This window comes from Hyperoodon ampullatus, assembly GCF_949752795.1.
Source record: "Hyperoodon ampullatus genome assembly, chromosome: 18".
Taxonomy (NCBI): Eukaryota; Metazoa; Chordata; class Mammalia; order Artiodactyla; family Ziphiidae; genus Hyperoodon; species Hyperoodon ampullatus.
Window position 1 is genome coordinate 56,690,216 of NC_136931.1, and position 20,842 is coordinate 56,711,057.

The following is a 20,842-nucleotide window of genomic DNA, read 5'->3' on the forward strand; positions in this document are numbered from 1 at the left end:
TGAATTGGATTTTCACTATCTCAATCCCTATACCATTCAGCAATCACCTCCCTATCTCCCCATCCACTCCCAGACCTAAGAAACCACTAATCTATTTCCTACCTCTATAGATTTGCCTATTATGGACATTTCCATTTATATGAAAGGAATCATATAAATATGTGGTCTTTTGTGACTGGCTTCTTTCACTTAGCATGTTTTCAAGATTTACCCAGGTTGTGGTATGTAAGGTACCTCATTCCTTTTAATGATGAATAACACTTGATTGTATGGACATAGCACATTTTGTTTATCCATTCATCATTTGATGGACATTTGGGTTGCTTCCCACTTTTGGCTATTATGAATAATACTGCTATGAACAAGTCTACAAGTTTCTCTGTGACCATTTGTATTCATGTCTCTTGGATCTATACCTAGGAGGGGAATTGCTGAATCACATGGTCCCTCTATGTTTAACTGTCTGAGGAACTGCCAAACTGTTTTCCAAAGCGGTTGCACCAGTTTACATTCCCATCAGCAGTGTATGAGTGTTTCAGTTTCTCCACAACCTTGTCAGCACTTGTTACTATTTGACCTTTACTTCTAGCCGTCCTAATGGTATGGTTTCCCCATTGCAGTTTTGATTTGTATTTGTCTGATTACTAATGATGTTAATATTTTCATGTACTTTTGGCCATTTTTTGTACTTTTGGGAAATGTCCATTCAGATCATTTGCCATATTAAAAAAATTGTGCTATTATGGATAAACAACAAGGTCCTACTGTATAGCACAAGGAACTATATCCAATCTCCTGGGGTAAACCATAATGGAAAATAAAGCTTGGACTTATATATACTACCAAATGTAAAAATAGATAGCTAGTGGGAAGCAGCCGCATAGTACAGGGAGATCAGCTCGGTGCTTTGTGACCACCTAGAGGGGTAGGATAGGGAGGGTGGGAGGGAGATGCAAGAGGGAGGAGATATGGGGATATATGTATATGTATAGCTGATTCCCTTTGTTATAAAGCAGAAATTAATATACCATTGTAAAGCAATTATACTCCAATAAAGATGTTTAAAATAAAAGAATGTATGTATGTGTATAATGGAGTCACTTTGCTGTACAGCAGAAATTAGCACAACATTATAAATCAACTATACTTCAATAAAATTTTTTTAAAAAAATTGGGCTAGGGACTTCCCTGGTGGTCCAGTAGGTAAGACTTTGCACTCCCAGTGCAGAGGGTGCAGCTTTGATCCCTGGTCAAGGAAATAGATCCCACATGCATGCTGCAACTACTGCAACTAAGAGTCCACATGCTGCAACTAAGACACGGTGCAGCCAAAAATAAATAAATAAATAAATCTTTTAAAAAAATTGGACTATTTGTCTATTTGTTATTTTTTTAACATCTTTATTGGAGTATAATTGCTTTACAATGGTATATTAATTTCTGCTTTATAACAAAGTAAATCAGCTATACATACACATATATCCCCATATCTCCTCCCTCTTGCGTTTCCTTCCTGTATTTGTTATTGAGTTGTAAGAATTCTTTATGTATTCTTTTTTTTTTTTTTTAGTTCTTGCTTTGGGGTTTACCATATACATTTTAATTATCAGAATCAGGGTCAGATTTATACTAGGTTAATTTCAGTGAGACATAGAATTGTTACTCCTATATAGCTCTATTCCCTTTTTTTCTCTCTCTGTGGAATTATTTTTATACATATTAATGTTACAAGCCCAACTATACATTGTTATCATTAATATTCTACCATCTGTAGTCATTTCCTTAGCCCAGTATAGCTTTCCTCCCACTTACCTCCTTTGGTTGTTATAGGCAAATATATTACATTTCTATATGTTATAGGCCCAACAATACATTATATGCATATTATTTTATACAATTGTTTTTAAGTTAGTTGAGAGAATACAGCAGAAAAACTATGCATTTATACTATCTTTATAATTACATAATTACCTTTACTAGTTTTTTCCTTTGGATTCACATTACCACCTGGAATCACTTTGCTTTCAGCCTGAAGAACTTCCTTTAGTATTTCTTATAAGGCTGGTCTACTAGCAAGAAATTCTCTGTTTTATCTGCGAATGTCTTTATTTTGCCCTCACTTTTGAAATATAGCTTTGCTGGGTATAGGATTCCTGGTTGATAGTTTTATTCTTTGAGCGCTTTGAATATGTTACACCACTGCCTCTGGCCTCTAACATTTCTGATGAAAAATCAGCTATTAATTTTATTGGGTTTCTTTGTATGTGTAAAGTCATTTTTCTCTTTCTGCTTTTAAGATTTTCTCTTTTTCTTTGAGTTTCAGCATTTTTACTAGTATGTATCTGATTGTGAGTCTCTTTACATTGATCCTATTTGAGTTCATTGACTCTCCTAGATGTGTAGGTTGGTGTAATACATTTGGGAGGTTTTCAGCCATTATTTATTCAAAAAACATTTTTCTATTCCTTTCTCTCTCTTCTCCTCTGGTATTCCCATTATGCTTATGTTGGCCTGTGTAATGGTGTCAATAAGAGCAATAGTTGTTACACCATCTGCTAGAGACCTTCTATATTTGGGTCCAATATTTAAAAACATAGAATGGTTAGGAGAAAAGAATTGCCTATTCATCATGTCAATCCTTTTAGCTTTCTTGGATTTTAAAATAGTTAAAGTATAAAAAGGGTGCAAGGGATTTTGGGGGCGATGGAACCATTCTGTGTCTTGGTTGGGGTGGCGGTTACACAGTGTATGCATTTGTGAAAACCCTAGAATTGCATCTAAAAGTGTGGATTGTACTGTATGCAAACAATGCCTTCATTTTAAAAATACTTAAAGTAGATTGTTTTTCCTTTTTGTCTCGTATGAAAGATACAGATTTGACAACCTTAAATTTAAAACCTCTGTGTATAAAAAACAACTCACACTAAAATTAAAAGAGAAGAAATAGACTTGAAAAAATTGTACCTTATGTGACAGAAATAATGTTAATAATCTTATCATATAAAGTGACAGAAGAGGGAACACAACAGTTGGATTCCAGGAGGCAAGTGGGCAAAACACATGAAAAGACAGTTCCCAAAACAAGGAATATAGTGAGTAACCAACCATTTCAAGAAGGTAGTGCATCACACAAGAAATCAAAAAACTCCAGTAAGTCAATAACCAGGAGAAATTTTTAAACTAGAAGACCCAGAGGTGGTGGGTGAGGCCTGCCCTGTGGTACATCCTCATATCCTTCTGGAAAAAAAAGCCAAGATCTTTTCTTCTTTGCGGGCCACTTCTGGGAATCCAAAGAAATAATCCTAAACATGGAAAAAAGATTTACCCCCAAAGATGTTATTTGCAGCACTATGTATAACAGCAAAACACGTGGTGGGAAAAAAATGTTTGTTCAGGAATTCCCTGGCGGTCCAGTGGTTAGGACTCCGTGCTTTCACTGCTGAGGGCCTGGGTTCGACCCCTGGTCGGGGAACTAAGATCCTATAAGCCCTGCAGCACGGCCAAGAAAAAGAAAAACAAAAACAAAGAACACACGGTGGTGGTCGTGGTGTCGGGGTGGGGACGGGGAGAATAACTTAAATTTGTGCTGAGTTGGAATTGGGTGAGAATGTCACAATCACTGCATGGGATACTATGATTTTTAAAAGGTTGAAGAATCTACAGCAGCAGGAGAAATACTTGCTTCTAGAAATCAGTTATGCAAAACAAAGCCACCCACTTGAATATATTATTTAGGATTTCACCATTACAAGAAGCAATCCCCAAATTCAGGCAGCGAGTAGCCGGGTGAGAACAATGATCATTTTACCAGCTTCCGGCGGTGCTGGTGTTCTCTTTGGAAAAAGGAACTGGCTTTGATAAAGGAGAACATCAAAAAGGTATATCGCATTTGATCTATTCTAAGAATCACACTGTCTCACATCTTGATCTGTCTGAAACGGGGAGGCATCTTCCAATGACTGGCACTGCTTGATTGCTCCTGGCAAGGCACGGACTCCTGCAGAAGGGGTGTCTGAAGCCTAGAAGAAAATCCTGCAGATCACTGCAGGGCACTCTGAGCCCCTGGGAACCAACTGGGTGTGCATGGGGTGGGGGGGTCAGTGGTGAATAAGTCGTGCTTGGAAATGCCCTGGAAATAGAAATCAGTAGCAGGTCACTGTATATAATTGCAAAGCTGCCTCAAGAGCCCAGTAGCAATGGTTTTCAGTTTTCGCCTGTCATCTTTAAAGAAACACTGCCTCACCAAATATAGACCAGGGTTGAGGTTGGCAAACCACGGCCCACTGCCTCTTTTTGTACAGCCCATGTGCTAAGCATGGCTTTTACATTTTCATATGATCGCACAAAACCAAAGGAATAATGTTCATGACCCATGAAAATCATATGAAACTGAAAATTCAGTGTCCACTAATAAAGTTTTACTGGCACACAGCCACGCCCAGCCATTCACCTGTTATCTGTGGAAATGCTTCCCACAATGCAGGGTTGAGTACTTTTGACAAAATTCAAGTGGCCCACAAAGCTAAAAATATTTACTCTCTGGCACTTTACAGGAAAAAGTTTGCCCACCACTGATCTAGGTGGTACAGAGGATGGTATTTTTTTGTTGTTTTTTTTTGCGGTACGCAGGCCTCTCACTGTTGTGGCCTCTTCCGTTGCGGAGCACAGGCTCCGGACGCGCAGGCTCAGCGGCCATGGCTCACGGGCCCAGCCGCTCCGCGGCATGTAGGATCTTCCTGGACCGGGGCACGAACCCGCATCCCCTGCATCGGCAGGCGGACTCTCAACCACTGCGCCACCAGGGAAGCCTGGATGGTGTTTTACATAATATATGGACATTAATGATTCTGAGTGATCCAGAAGAGTTGAGTCCTCAAAAAATGTCATAATATTTAGGAGACAATTGGAAATGTGAACACTGACAGAACTTATTTTGTATGTGTTAAGGAGTTATTTTTTAGGTGTGATAATGTTATTACACATTTTTAAAGGAGCTCTTTCTTTGAGAGACATAAGTTGAAATTTTTACAATAAAATGATGTATCTGGAATTTGCTTCCAAATAATCTGGTTTAAGGAGAATGGACAGGAATACAGATGGAACAAGATCATGAGGTTGAGTGATGCGTACATGCGAGGGTCATTACACTATTTTGACTACTTTTATATGTGTCTGAAACTTTTTAAACAACAAGAAAAGCAGTCAATCAGGAAGAAATTTTTACAAACACTTCATTTCACTTACATTTTCCTTTACATGCACGAACAAAATTCATCTAGAAGAGATCTTTCAACAAATATAAAGTAACATTCCAGGACTTCCCTGATGGCGCAGTGGTTAAGAATCCCGCCTGCCAACTCAGGGAACACAGGGTGGATCCCTGGTCTGGGAAGATCCCACAAGCTGCAATGTAACTAAGCCCGTGCACCACAGCTACTGAGCCTGTGCTCTAGAGCCCATGAGCCACAACTACTGAGCCTGTGCACCACAGCTACTGAAGCTCGGGCGCCTAGAGCCCATGCTCCACAACAAAAAGAAGCCACCCCAGTGAGAAACCTGTGCACCGCAATGAAGAGTAGCCCCCACTTGCGTGCAGCAGCAAAGACCCAATGCAAGCAAAATAAATAAATAAATAGAATAAAAATAAAATAAAATAAAGTAATATTCTGAATGGTAAGAAGCATTGTGTTTGTATTTTGTAGGCTGCATCTTTTCTTTCTTTGGGGCGCCTATAAAAATGGTATGTCTTAGAGTCTGTGAAATGCAGCAGGTGAAACATTCTGCAGAAGAAATACTCATGTTAATCATGACAGCTGACAAGTTTTGAGCACCTACTGTGTGCCAGACACTGTTCTAGCACTTTGCATGTATTAATTAATTTCATTGTCATGACAGCCCTGGGAAGCACAGAGAGAGGGGAGAGGAGAGACAGGACTGAGGGCTCTGCCTGCCAGAAGTGAATGACAGACAGGCTGATTAGGAGCACAGTCATATGTGCACCTCCCACAAACTGTCTTTGCAATTCCTCGGGTCCTCCATGACATGTGTCTGTGGTGACCACAAGTTCAAGGGCAGCAGCATCGTCTTTGGGGAAAGCAAGATGTGAAATATCGAGCTTGGATATTCAGAGCTGAATTCAGAGCTTAGTCTGTTTGGTTTGCTATGACACAATACCATGGACTGGGGGCTTATAAACAATAGAAATTTATTTTTCACAATTCCGGAGTCTGGGGAGTCTACGATCAAGTTTAAGTTACATGACTCACTTCCAGTACCTAGAGCAGTATCAGAGTGACATAATAAGCACTCAATAAAAATATATTGAATGGAAAAATGAATGAAGGGGTCTCAGAGGGGGCCATGGGCTCTGAATAGCAGTGAAAGGTAACTTGTAGCTCTGATATGTGGTCCTTCCTCTTCTAGAAAGATGAATTCTACCTCTGCTCCCAAATGCCATCCTCAGGGGATGGAGTGCCTCCACCAGCTGACCACAGTTATCGTGTCTGTGTCCTTTGTGGTTGGTGTAGTGGCGAATGGGTGGTGCTCTGGATGACTGTTCTTCGAATGCCGCGAACTTTTACTACCATCTGGTTCTTCAACCTGGCCCTTGCCGACTTCACTGTCTTACTATCCCTGCTTATCACCGTACAGAGTGTAACAATTGGCCAGTGGCTCCTCAACGATGTGGCCTGCAAGCTTTACATGGCCTTCTTGGCCCTCAGCTTCTTTACCAGCATCTGCCTCTTGGCCCTCATCTCTCTGGACCGTTGCATCTCTTTCCTCTACCCGGTCTGGTCCTGAAACCAGTGCACTGCGCAGTAAGCAAGCTGGCTGGCTGGCTGCTGTCACTTGCTCTCCATACTTGATTTTCCAGACCACTGAAGAACAGAAAGGATGTGTCTACTGCTGCTTCAGTATAGACATAGAGAATAAGGGGAAGGAGAATCCAGCTCCCAGGATAGGAAGTGAGCGGTTTTGAAGAGGAAAATGACTGTGACCATCATTCACTTCCTGCTGGGTCTCTTGGTGCCCTTGGTGACCATCAGTACCTGTGCCCACCTCATCTGCACCAAGCTCCAGCAGGAGGGCTGGGTCCATGCCAGCCAGCCAAAGAGGCTGCTGTTGGTGTTGGTGAGAGCCTTTTTCATTTCCTGGTTCCTGTTTAACATGGCGCTCTTGGTCCAATTGTAGCAACCGCAAGACGAACCTGACTCTAAGATGCTGCTCATCCTCTGGGCTACCTTTTCCCTGGGCTGTTTCAACAGCTGCCTCAACCCTTTCCTCTCTGTCTTCATTGGCAGAGATTGCCGAGAAAAGTTTTTCCAGTCTTTGCCTTTTGCCTTGGCCAGAGCATTTGGTGAGGAGGGGTTTTTTAGTCAGCCTGTCCCCAAGGTGAAGCCCCCAGGGTATGATGGAAACCTTCGTGTACAAGCTGGAAATCCTCCTGCTTAGGTTGCAACCCCTTCCCTAGGCTGACTTCCAAGACTCTGCCAAATCCTGCCTCTTCTTTCAAGAAGTCTTCCCGGCAATCTCTTATCTAAATCTTTCCATTATAAACATCTAGTTTCCCCCCAGTATCCATCCTATCCTTCCTTTATAGTAAGACTCCTACTTGTTTTAAACTATTCACGTGGTTAGCCAAGGAAAAAAAGACTACATTTCCCAGTGTCCCTTGCAACTAGATATGGCCATGTGACTACTTTCTGGCCAATAGTATGTGAGTGAAAGTAATCAGTGTAATTTCCTTGAAGTGCCCTTAATGGAAGATGCTCTCCATTCCTCCATTTCCCCCTTTCCATTGTCTAGAATGCAGATGTATCAGTTAGCTTTGCAGTGTAACAAACGTCTCCAAACTTAGAGGCTTAAAATAATAACCTTTTATGATTTCTTTGGGTCATCAACTTGGCCTGGGCTCAGCTGAGCAGTTTTCTGTTTTGGCTGGGTTTCCTCAGGAATTTGTGGTCAGTTATGGGTCAGCTAAGTGACTCTGTTTCTGGGAGGGGTTGTTGACCTTCAGCTAGGATGATGGGATTGATCAAGCCATGTAGTTCTCATCGTCCTGCAGGCTGACTGGGGCTTTTTCACATGGTGGCTGGGGAGGGTTCCAAGAGCAAGAGGGGAAGCATAAGACCTACACTTAACACTTTGCACAATGTGACTATTTTCAAGGGGTGGGGAAATAGAGTTCACCTCTCAAAGGGAAAATCTGCAAAGTGACATTGCAAAGGAGCATAGATACAGGAAAGTGTGCAGAACTGGGGCCATTTTTGCAACCTGCCACAGCATTTGTGGTGGTGAACTATGTGGAAAGTGACTGTGTCCCCATACTAGGGCTGGAATACTTACATCCACGCTGTGAAGAGAGAGATTTCAATTTCTATCTCATTGAAGCAACTGTTGTTTTTTTGTGTCTCTGTTATAGCAGCTGAATTAATACCTTAACTCTTATGCTGCCAACCTCCGGAACTTGTGTGAGCAACATAATAAATATCCTGGAGCACAGGCTCTAGGCACGTGGGCTTCCGTAGTTGTGGCATGCAAGCTCAGTAGTTGTGGTGCACAGACTTAGTTACTCCATGGCATGTGGGATCTTCCCGGACCAGGGATCGAACCCCCGTCCCCTGCATTGGCAGGCAGATTCTAAACCACTGCACCACCAGGGAAGTCCTCATGGATAGATTTTAATGAGGAAATTAACAAAAAAGAAAAAAGTGGATAGTATAAAGAAGCTGTTCTCTCTGTCTCTCCAACAGTAGTATCCTTTTACATTTGTACCTGTGTACTTTGGTGAACACTCCAAGAAGGCAGAATGGCGTGACAGCTGCTTATAGCCGGGTGACACCTGTCAAGTTGCTTTCACTCTCTATGCCTCAGTTTCCACCTAAGTGAAATGAGATATAACAGCACCTCCCTCAAAGAGCCACTGGGATGATTGTGTGTATTGATGTGGGTAAAGCGTTTAGTTCGTACCTGGCACCTCGGAGGTGTGACGTATTTGCTGTTACCAATCTTGTCATCTGTTAGAACAGATCTTTCCTCGGGGACTGGCAGGGTCAGAGGGCGTGTTAGATGTTGCTAGACTCCTGCACAGGGAGCTCCGAAAGGCGGTTTCCCAGAGCTTCGCCAACGCAACCGCGATGTCAGACTCTTTGATCTCCGCCTTCTCAGAGGTGAATAGTGGGATCCCGGTGAGGTTTTTAATTTGCATTGATTTTCTAATGAATTTGGTTAAGCAGTCTTTCAGGGAGACTCTGTGGTTTTCACAGCCGCTTCAGGATTCTCCTGGGGAGATCGTGGTCTTTGACTGGGGAGAGCCTCGCATGGTTGGTGAGGTGGGTTTTGAGACCCAGAGAGACAGCAGCCTCTCTGCGTGGCCCAGCGCGGGAATCAGCATTTCCTTGATCAGCCTCTGTGAAGTGGGTGGGGAGGGGGAGGTGGACGATGCCCTAAACCTCGGATTCTTACTCTACCATCTAGGGACTGAAAATCCTTCTCTAATAAGATTTCTATGAGAATCTAAGAAGGCGATTCACCCCTTCATTCATCCCATAAGGACAGCTCACAAGTACTGATCGTGTCCTGGGCACCAGGTCCTGTCCAGAGCTTTATAAACGTGTGAACTCCACATCGTGACCCTATGAGGGCGGTAGTATGATTATGCCCACTGATGAGGAAACTTGAAGCTCAGAGAGGTAAAGTCACTTACCAAAGGTCACACAGCGAGTGAGTGGTAGTCAAGACTTAAGCGGTCTGACTGCACGAATCCATCCAATTATGTTTATTGAGTGCCTATCAGGTGAAGGGCGTGGTTCTAGTCACTAAAGATAAAAGGTGAAGGAGACAAAGACCCCCACCTTGGAGGCACAGATATTCCTTGGGCGGGCCGACATTCGAGAAGATGGGGCCAACATTACGGGGGGAGGGGCTGACGTTCTCTAGCCTTCAGGGTCCACAGCCTCCACCTCCACGTTGTACCCTGTCCCTACGTAGTACTGACCGAGCACATAGTAGGTACAAATCTCTGCCATCCCCTGGGATTCAAGCGTTCCTGACAAGAACACAGCCTCTGCCCTCACGCAGCTCACAGCCTAGGAAAGACAGTCCTGAACCGTAGGACCCTACAGAAAGGTATTTACCTCCCAGGCAGGAGGGAGGCAATTACACGCTCTTAATCACTACCTCTGTTTCTCTCAGCAAGCAGAGAGGAAAGGCGGCGCCCCGAACCTGGCCTGGTTTGAGATGTTCCCAGCCGCGGGAGACAGACAGACTGTCATCAAATGTCGGAAAATAGCTGTCATGAGACGCGTCACCCCCGACACCTGAAACCCTCCCCCTGCAACTGCAAAGTCATAGGTTCTACTCCTGTTGACTGAGCACCGCATGCTTTCAAATTCTCACGCAGCCTTACTGGGGTAGAGACTTACTTACCCAAAGTCCCAGCGGGGTGAAGATGTCAGGATCGGGATTCAAACTCAGCACCTTGGATGTCACGGTGAGCCGTGCTTGGATCTCCCGGTGCCCATTCTTGGTTGTGTGGAATAAAATGAAGGGAAGGCAACGTGACAGCCTTGCGCCCTTGTCTGTGTCATTGTTTCTGTGTCACTGTGTCCTTGCCTGGGACATGGAGGTAATGAATGATGGGCGGCCCTACACCCCTCAGACTCATGCTGACCAAGACCTGGGTTTCTAGAGTGTTAAATGATTCACTCGAAAGTGGGGACCCCCCCACCACGTGCCTCCCCTGTGGTGGGTGATGCTGGGGACCCCGGAGGAGTAAGACCAGAATCCTGATCTCAAAGACGCTGCAGACTGGTGGCAGAGATGGACACAGACAGTGAGAACCAAGGTGGTCATGGCCGTGACAGAGCAGGTACCAGGTGTGTGGCACCCAGAGCTTTAGGGTGAAGCCGTGGGAGGCGAAATAGAGGGCTCTGATGGGTGACAGTGGAATGCCAGGCTGAGGGGCTGGGTCTTTGTGCAAGGGCACTGGGGAGCCATGGGAGGTGTGTGAGCAGGGGAGGGGTAGGGTTAACCCTGGATGTAGAAAGAATCTTCTGGGGCCCCCGTGCGGGTGGACAGAGACCAGAAGAAGGCTGGGAGGGGGGAGGGGTCTAGGGAAAGAGGAGGAGGCCTGAGCTGGGACCTCATCCTGGGGGCAATGGGAAGACAGCGCCCAAGCAAACAAGCTGATCTTTCGGTTCACAGATGGGGAAACTGAGGCCCATGCTCAGACCCTGTGTGGTGGCCGATCCGATTTCCAGCTCTCTGATTTCTATCCACTTGTGAGCCTCCCCATCCTGGGTCCTCCAGGGGAGACCAGGCCTCCAGCTCCTGCTCAGACACCCTGGAAGACGCCTGCCTCCCACCTGCTGGTGGGCTCAGGACAACGAGGAAACAGAGTGCGGAAACTGAGGCCCGCAAACAGATCAGGATCTCCGAGTTAACAACCTGGCCTCTGAGGTCACACAGATACGGGTGCAAATCCAGGCTTGGTCTCTGTTTTGTCTGCTTTGATTTTGAGCAAGTGAATCTCCTCCTCTGAGCCTCAGTTTCCCCATCTGAAAAGTGTAGCTGTTAAGAGTAGCCACCTCGGGACTTCTCTGGCGGTCCAGTGGTTAAAATTCCATGCTCCCAATGCAGGAGGCATGAGTTCGATCCCTGGTCGGGGAACTAAGATCCTGCATGCCGCAAAGCACGGCCAAAAAATAATTATTATAAAAAATAATAAAAATTAAAAAAGAATAAGAGTAGTCACTTCGTGGGGCTTGGCACAGCCAGGATCCTGCAGTCCTTGAAAGATACAGGCTTCCTGAGAGGATGGAGGAGAATACCAGGGTGAAGTGCACAAGCCTGGAGCAAGCCTCTAGTTCTGGGAGTGGTTTGATGTGATGATGCATTAAGGACAGGAAAAGGGGTGCAGAGGAGGGTGGGTCAGACCACCCAGGGTCTCCACCCTAGGCTGAGGGGCTGGGACTTTGGCCAGGGGTACTGGGGAGCCATGGGAGGCCTGTGAGCAGGGGAGGGGTAGGTCTGCTCTGCACTGGATGGGACAACTGGAGGCAGGGAGGTCCGGGAGGAGGCTGAGCTGAGAGGCCAGCCAGGTGAGGTGGAGGCCTGCACGGGGCCAGGGCGACAGGGACAGAGCGGAGGGGATGGGGCAGAGAGAATCAGAGTGAGACTGTGAGAGGTGCGGGGAAGCAAGGGAGAGAGGGCAGCGCCCCAGGTCTGGGTAGACGGGGGGCCGTCCCTGAGATGGAGGACACGGGGAAGTTGGTGGGGGGCGGGGTGTGGGACTTGCTAACGTGGAGGCCTGTGGGTCCCAACGGCATCATCCAACCCGTGGAGGACTCTCTGGAGACTTGGCAGCTGTCACCCGCGGGAGCCCTGTGTCCACCGGGGACAGCCCTCTTCCTCCTATACTCTCTGGCCGCCCTCATCTCCTACCTCCTGGTGATCCAAGAGGCAGGGTCCCTCCTGCCTCCCCCTTTGTCCGCAGACTGGTTTGGCCACCAGACCATGGCCAATGCTGCCTTCACTGTTCTCCTGCCCCTGACCCTCACCTGGACGCTCTCCGGCTGGCCCCTGGGTGGCATCTTCTGCCACCTGGACCGCGGCCTCGTCTTCCTGACATTCTATGCCAGTGGCGGCCCGCTGACCCGTGCAGCCACCGACCGCTACACCTCTGCGCTCTAGCCCACCTGGGCACAGAACCATCACACAGCCTGGAGGGCAGTTTTCTGGGTCGGGGGTTTTGGGCTTCTTCTTCTGGTCCTGGGCACATCAGCCCTGTGAACCCTGAGGGGCCAGGTGAAGCGGGCCGACCCTTTTAACAAGACGACTGCCGGGGAGCCTGCCCAGCCATCTTCAACCACCAGACCTGCACTGAGTCAGCTGGTGTTCAGCTTTGGGGTGCCACTGGTGGTGCTGAGTGCCTTTCACAGCCTCCTGAAGGCCAGGCTGCAGCTGGCAAGGCTCACAGGGACGCCCCGGCTGCTAGGGGTGCCATAGGCCACGGGAGCCATGCTGTTTCTCTGCTGGTTTCCCTTCCACCTGCTGCTTCTGTTGATGTTGGTGGGGATGTGAGGGGCCGGGCCAGACGAGGAGGAGGTGCGGGTGCTGCTTAGGTCCCTGGGGCTCACCCTGTTCAGGGCCTGTGGCTGCCTCAACCCACTGCTCTATGTGTGAGAGGACCAGGCCTTTGGTAGCACCTGTGTTGGGCGGGCCCTCTGGTCCTGCCAAGTGGGGTAGTCTGAGGAGGAGACGGGTGGGGTCTAGCACTGGGGAGGGAGGCCCAGGTGTCCTGTGGGGACCGGGAGGGAAATTCCTGGGTGGGGCTGGGGACATTTAGGGGGAGTGTAGAGGGGTCTCCCATCTTATCAAACTGCAGAGAATGTGAGATGCTGAGAGAGACTGAAATTTAGAGAGGGGGACAGGGACCCGGGGTGGGGGGCAGGGGCCCAGAGAGAGGGGGACAAGGATGCAAAGAGAACGCAGGCCAAGTGGAGGAAGAGATGCAGAGAGGGAGAAATGGGCACCGACGCAGACGTGACAGCATCACATAGACGTGGTGGCAGACTGGGGAAAGTGCAAAGACGTGGAGGCCAAGGCAGGGAAAGGACGCGAGAGACAGGTCAGGCTGCTGGGAGGGACCAAGTGGGAGACAAGACAGAAAAAGATACGGAGACAAAGACCCAGGAGGAGATGGAAAAGAACTAGACTCTGACTGAAGGAGAGGAGAATGAGTGGGGAGAGAGACAGATGGACAGGGAGAGACAGACAGACGTACAGACAGACATAGGCCTGGATCTAAAGACAAGATTATAGACATGGGCTAGGAAATTGCAGCCAACCATCCTGGTTATGCCAGGACTTAGCAATACAGTATCTGGGCTATGGGGCTGTCGGAGCTAAAACTGGGAAAGTCTCTGCACACTGGGATGCCGTGGTCCCTGCAGGTGGAACCGAGTAACACAGGACAGTACTTGGCCACCGGATTTTCTGGGTCTCCAGGACACTAGCTATCATTCGTCTTCTCCTGCTGCCTTTTGAAATATGCACGCGCCTCCTAACCACGCCCCCGCCCCTGGAAAAGGATGTTGTTGGTCATCTTTGGTTTACAAACTCCCAAATGTTTCCAAACTAAAGGTTAATTTTTGCTCCACGTTCTGAGTCGTTTGATGTATCTGTGGTGCTACCTCAGAAATGCACTAAGCTCCAAGGGGGAAAATCTATCTCTTCTGTCTTTGGAAAATGCATTATAGTAGATGCCTCTTGACCCCGTCTGCACATCAGAATCTCCGGAGGAGCTTTTAAAATCCAAATCAATGCCCAGGCCCCAACCCCAGGTGTTGTGGTTTAAGTGGTCTAGGGTAGAGCTGGGCTCTGGGAGTTTCAAAAGCTTGCCAGGAAGTCCCATGGGCAGTGGGCTGCGCCCCATCCATCTCCAAGTGCCTGTGGCTGTGCAAATGCAACCTTGGTAGCTCCCAGGGGATTGAGAAACACAGCACTCAATGGCTGAAAACCCTGGAGGTGGGAGTGGGGAGGAGGGTTGCAAAGATCGAATTCTTTGTCCATATTTGTTTGTTTTCCAAACGTTGATAGCCAAGACCCAAGCTGGGGGTCCAGCAGACGTCAGATGTATTCTGTGCACCCCCAGCCTCAGGCTTCCAGTCACAGCCAAGAAGGGTGGGGAGAAAGCGGTGGGGGAGGGGAAGAGAGGCAGGGAGGCTGACTCTGACTGGGAGAGGTTGTTAGGAAGCCTTCCAGGTAGAGCTAACACACAATAGAGGAGGGAAAGGGCACTCCGGGCAGGGAGTACAGCATGTGCAAAGACCCTGGGGTGCGGCTGTTTTTTCTTTAAACCATCTGTGAGTTATATACATTAAGATATACTACAAAGGGGGCGTAAGAGGTGGGTGTGATTAAAAAAAGAAAAAGACGAGAGGGCGTCAGGTCAAACACAGCTTCCCGGACTTCTCTGGTGGCGCAGTTGTTAAGAATCCACCTGCCAATGCAGGGCACACCGGTTCGATCCCTGGTCCGGGTAGATCCCACATGCTGTGGAGCAACTAAGCCTGTGCGCCACAACTACTGAGCCTGCGCTCTAGAGCCCGGGATCCACAACTACTGAGCCATGTGCCACAACTACTGAAGCCCGCGCGCCTAGAGCCAGTGCTCCACAACAAGAGAAGCCACCACAGTGAGAAGCCCGTGCACCGCAATGAAGAGGAGCCCCCGCTTCCAGCAACTAGAGAAAGCCCACAGCCCACGCGCAGCAAAGAAGACACACTGCAGCCACAAACAAACCCCAAAACACAGCTTCCTATGCCAGGCTGAGGGGCTGGGACTCTTGTCCCAGGGGTGCTGGGGAGCCATGGGAAGGATAGGTCACCTCTGCTTGTAGAATGACCCCTGTGAAGACTGAAGGAGAGAGATAGGGGGCGCGGCTATGGTCCAGGGAGAGAGGAAGGCCCCTGGGAGAGGGGACGAAGCCTCAAGGACCGCTTACCCGGCTCAGGTCTCAGAATTCTTGTTTTGCGGAAGTCGACTTCCCTGCTAGAGCTGGGCCGACCAACTTCTGGCTGGGAACGTAGTACAACACCGCCTCTGTGTGGTTATTCTTAGCTCTGCAACCAAGGTCTCCTATAAGTAAGACCGTCTTCTAAATCAGGACGCTTAGAAGAGTTAAGGAGGACACTATTGCAAATTAAAATTATGGTGAAACTATAAATTCGTTTCTAATTGGAATTTTCTAGGCCTTTCCTAGGAAACCCAGGATGTTCAGTAACCCTACTCAGAAGCTGCCTTTTCAGATCCTGAGGTGAAATGAAATTATTTGTCTGATGAGAAAAATGGATGAAACTTGACCAAAGGCTGGGGTGTCACCCATGGCATGCCACCTACTGGGGATGGAGACAGGGAGTGGGAAGGAGGCGGTTAGTGAGGGAGCTGGTAACTGACTGTATATCTGGAGGTCTGGACACTTTTATAAGTAAGGGGCATTTACAGTAGGTATTGAAGGCTGAACAGGAGTTTGCTAAGAAAAGAGAAAGATGTGTTGATACAATATAGCAATGAAGACGATCACTAGAGACCCTTTGCAACTTGCAAATTCTATTCACATCTTTGATCTCAGGCTGTCCTTGCCATGGCCTTTTGGGGCCCACGGGTCCAAGATTTTCACCTTTGTCTGACTGAGAAGAAAACCAAGACTCAGAGAGAAGGAATAAATCTGAAGCACACAGCAGCCTGTGTTGGTACCAGGTGGTGAGTCATCCCTGCTCCTTCTCCTATCTGTGTTTTTGCACTCAAAGTTGGAATGTCCTTCCCCCTCTCTAAACGCTCCTGACAGACTACTCACCCCTCAAAACACAGCTCAGTGTCTGGGCACCTAGCCTCAAACCTGATAGTCTATCCCCCTAGTCCCCACCTTCCCCAGACCCAGGAGTCCAGGCCTCCTCTCTCTGACCCAGAAGCCTGGCCCTCAGACAGAGTTGGCCCAAGGCTGTGTGCCTGCCAGGGTGGTGGGATAGAGCAGGGTGTGCTGATTTAGTCACATTTATTTGGTCTCAGAGGCCAGAGTCACGGTCAGGGCACAGGCAGGGCTCTTGGATTAGGGGTCCTGTGTCTTCTCATTGCTCAGCCTAAGAGAGGAAAAGAGACAGAGAGACACACGGAAACGTGGGACAGAAAGAGAGGCCAAGATGATAACGTGAAGGCAGAAGGACCGAGATCTAGCCCGCCACCCCCACCCTCTTCCTGCTCACCTTGTTGAAGAAGTAGGTGGAGGTGAGGATGGTGAATACGGCTATGGCCAGGGTCACATTCTGGGTGGAGGGGTCAGAGGTCAGGACCCATCCCTTCCCCTCCCTCTCCCCACCCCTACCCCGGGCCTCCCTCCCCCTGCCGGACCCCTCCTCACTTCCTGAAAATTCATGGCCAGAGGGCTCAGCCGCAGGGTTGCTTGGCCTCCCTCTCCCTTTCCTGGGCCTGTGAGCCAGAGAGGGAAGATCAGCCAGCAGAACCTGAGAGAGGGTGGTCCGGGAGACCAGAATGGGGGCCACTGTGACAAGAGAAGGGCATTCTGGGTAAGGGGACCTTGTGGCAGAGGCTTGGGGAAGAGGGGCATTTGGGTACAGAATGTCACGTGGAGTATGTGAACCTGGAATGGGGACATTTGAGGTGGGAGAGTCCAGACCTGCAACCCTGGAGGGTGCTGGGGAGCCGTGAGAGGGCTGCGAGCAGGGGAGGGACTGGGTGAGCTCTGGGTGCCAGAAATATCTTGGAGAAAAAAAAAATGAAGAAAAAAAAGAAGTATCTTGGAACAGGAAGAGACTGGAAGCCAGAGAGCAGATGAGGTGGCCCAGGCAAAATTTCCTCCAATGGTATCTGCCAGTTGCAAGATTTAGAGACACAGCAGGGGGAGGACTGAGCCTTCCAGAGCCTGGTCACCAGTCTGGGGGCGGGAGCAGCAGTTATAATGGTAGAAATCGTGACAGAGGCAGCAGCTTTCCCATCTCTGGGCCACGGGGATAGTGATGTGCCCGGGACTCCCATGACCCTCTGGCGGTCCCTGGCTTTTACTCCGCCAGCCCCCCACCCCGAGAGTTTGTAGACGTAAATCTCTTTGGGTCCATCACGCCTTTAGAACTAACTTTGGGGTCACCAGAAAACCAGAGGACAGAGGAAACCAGTGCAGTCAGCCCTCATTATCCGCGATTCCATCTCTGCCCAGAGTGGCTACAAGTTTGAGTCTGAGGACACGCACATTCCCAGCTGTGGTTGATCAAGGTGACAATTCTCTGCTCTCTTGTTTCAGCTCAAGCAGAGAGCCGCCCAGAGGCTGGAGACAGGACGGGGCAGTGCTGGGGAGGAGCTCCTGCTCTGGGGCCAGAGGGACGGGTTTGGATCCCAGCTCTGGCACCTGTGAGTGGGGTGGCCTGAGGCAAATTTTCTAGTTTGTAAAAAAGAAAAAGAAAAAAAAAAGGATCTACCAGGATGAGTAGTCTTTTGGATTTAAGATTATAATCTACGTGACACACACACACATTTTCCCTAGAAGCAATGATTCAGTATTTGCTAATCCCGCGTTCCCAGTGACTTTATGCAACATAAATGCTGGAAATGACAAGAATCAGCTGTGAAATGATACCTGAGTGCACCAACCAGAAAATTCCAGAAGGCAAGGCATTGAACAGGGCAACTGGCATGGTCTCTCCAACAAGTCCGTGTCCCCCAAAAAACCAAGGCAAATGGACTTGTTCTATTTCAACAAATCCATAAGAGACATAAGACCAGATTCGATGGGTGATTCTGAACTGGATTCTGGTTTAGATAATCAGCTGTAAAGGATATTTGGGGAGATACTGGGGACCTCTGAAAGGAGAGTGGGTATTAGAGGAGATGAAAGTGTTACTGACATGGAAAGGAGGAGATTGTTCCAAAATTGCATGTGCGATATGATCTCATTTTGGTAAAAAGTACATATATTTTTAAAATGTGGGGATTTCGGGCTTCCCTGGTGGCGCAGTGGTTGAGAGTCCGCCTGCCGATGCAGGGAACACGGGCTCGTGCCCTGGTCCGGGAAGATCCCACATGCCGCAGAGCGGCTGGGCCCGTGAGCCATGGCTGCTGAGCCTGTGTGTCCGGAGCCTGTGCTCCGCAACGGGAGAGGCCACAACAGTGAGAGGCCCGCATAACACACACACACACACACACACACACACACACACACACAAAAAGTGGGGATTTCCCTGGCGGTCCAGTGGTTAAGACTCTGCGCTTCCACTACAAGGTGCACGGGTTCGATCCCTCGTTGAGGAACTAAGATCCCACGTGCCGCGTGGTGCGGCAGGAAAAAAAAAAAGAACGTGTGTGCTGAAAAATCTGGAAGGATGTGCTGTCTCAGTGTTGCAGCAGAAAGCGGCAGGCACAGCTCCAAAAGGTTTAATTGGAGGGAGTTTAATGCAGGGCCCATGTTCAGAGTTGGCAGGACAGCGCAGCACTGGGCTTAGGGAACCTGGGGAGCTGCTGCCGCCCAGTTGGGTCTGAATTGAGTCCCATCAAAGGTCAAGTCCTCACCCCTGGTGCCTGTGAACGTGACTTCATTTGGAAGTAGGGTCTTTGCAGACGTAAATCAAGTTAAGATCAGGTCATAACTGGTGTCCTTATAAGAAGAGGAGAGGGCTTCCCTGGTGGCGCAGTGGTTGGGAGTCCGCCTGCCGATGCAGGGGACGCGGGTTCGTGCCCCGGTCTGGGAGGATCCCGCGTGCCGCGGAGCGGCTGGGCCCCGTGAGCCATGGCCGCTGGGCCTGCGCGTCCGGAGCCTGTGCTCCGCAACAGGAGAGGCCACAACAGTGAGAGGCCGTGTACTGCAAAAAAAAAAAAAAAAAACAGAAGAGGAGAGACCCAGAGACAGACACACACAAAGGCCACGTGATGACAGAGTCTGGAGTGATGCTTCTATAGGCCAGGGATTGTCAGCAACGCCGGAAGCTGGGGAGAGGCAGGGAGCAGATCCTTCTTCACAGCTCTCAGAAGGGACCAACCCTGCCGAAACCTTGATTTCAGACTTCTGGCCTCCAGAACTGGGAGACAATACATTTCGAATGTCTAAACCAGCCAGTTTGTGGTTGTTTATTGCAGCAGCTCTAGCAAACCAATACACACCTCTAGGCGTCAAGGGCTGAGATCCATGTCATCAGAACCTCAAGGGACAGGGGGTTCCCCGAAGGAAGCTATACTGCAGCCAGTACCTCTCATCCTAGGAGTTCCTGCTCCCGTCCCTGGCTGACCCCAACGGGGATCCAGAGGGCAGGGGGGCCAGGATGGAGATGAAGACAGAGGCTTCCTCAAGGGCACAGAGCTGGACAGAGAAGGGTGGAAAGTGGATCAGAGGGGTGGGGTGGGCCACCCCTGTATTTACGTGTGTGTGGGGCTGAGTAATAGACCCAAACTGGTCACACCCCAACCCCCAAAACCGGTGAGTATTTCCCTCACGTGGCTTAAGGGACTTTGCAGAGGCGATTACGTTAAGGATCTTGAGACAGGACTTGTCTTAGTCTATTTGAACTACTATAATAGAATACCATAGACGGGGTGGCTTATAAATAACACAACGATATTTCTCACAGTTCTGGAGGCTGGAAGTCCAAGATCAAGGTGTTGGCAGATTTGGTGTCTGGTAAGAGCCTGCTTTCTTGTTCATAGAGGCCAATTACTCCATGTGTCCTCATGTGGTGGAAGAGAACAGGGCGCTCTCTGGGGTCTCTTTTAAAAGGGCACTAATCCCATTCATGAGGGCTCCACCCTCATGACCTAATCACCCCAAAGGCCCCACCTCCTCATACCATCACCTTGGAGGTTCAGGTTAAAACATATGAATTTCGGAGGGGGGGACTCAGGAAGTGGGCTGACAAGACATCTTTATTTAAAGTACATTACCATGGGGACTTCCTTGGTGGTCCAGTGGTTAAGACTCTATGCTTCCAACGGAGGGGGTGTGGGTTTGATCCCTGGTCAGGGAACTAAGATCCCACGTGCCACGCAGCCAAAAATAAAATAAAATAAAGAACATTGCCATGGCGCCAGCCTCCAACATAGCCCCCAGTGAGTCTCACCTCCTGGAGTTCATATCCCATGTAGTCTCCTCCCTCATGGAATAGGGTCAACCTGTGTAAATAGTGGAATATGGTGGAAATGGCAGAGGGTGACTTCTGAGGCTGGGCTATAAAAACATTGCTATGCCTTGGGTTAGTCACTCTGGGGGAAGCTGGTGGCCATGCTGTGAAGATGCTCAAGCAGCCCTATGGGAGGCCTGTGTGGTGAGGGGGCTGAGGCCTCC

The 20,842-nt window shown here is 48.7% G+C and overlaps 1 protein-coding gene across 1 annotated transcript; it reads left to right on the forward strand.

The window, feature by feature from the left end:
* Nucleotides 1–6,037: 6,037 nt before the first annotated feature.
* Nucleotides 6,038–7,452, forward strand: GPR32 (G protein-coupled receptor 32; the record flags this gene model as incomplete). The annotated part of the gene is given in 6 exon segments (XM_079724129.1): nucleotides 6,038–6,102; nucleotides 6,424–6,536; nucleotides 6,539–6,797; nucleotides 6,799–6,965; nucleotides 6,968–7,188; nucleotides 7,192–7,452. Coding segments are annotated over 6 exon segments (1,086 nt in total).
* Nucleotides 7,453–20,842: the final 13,390 nt, after the last annotated feature.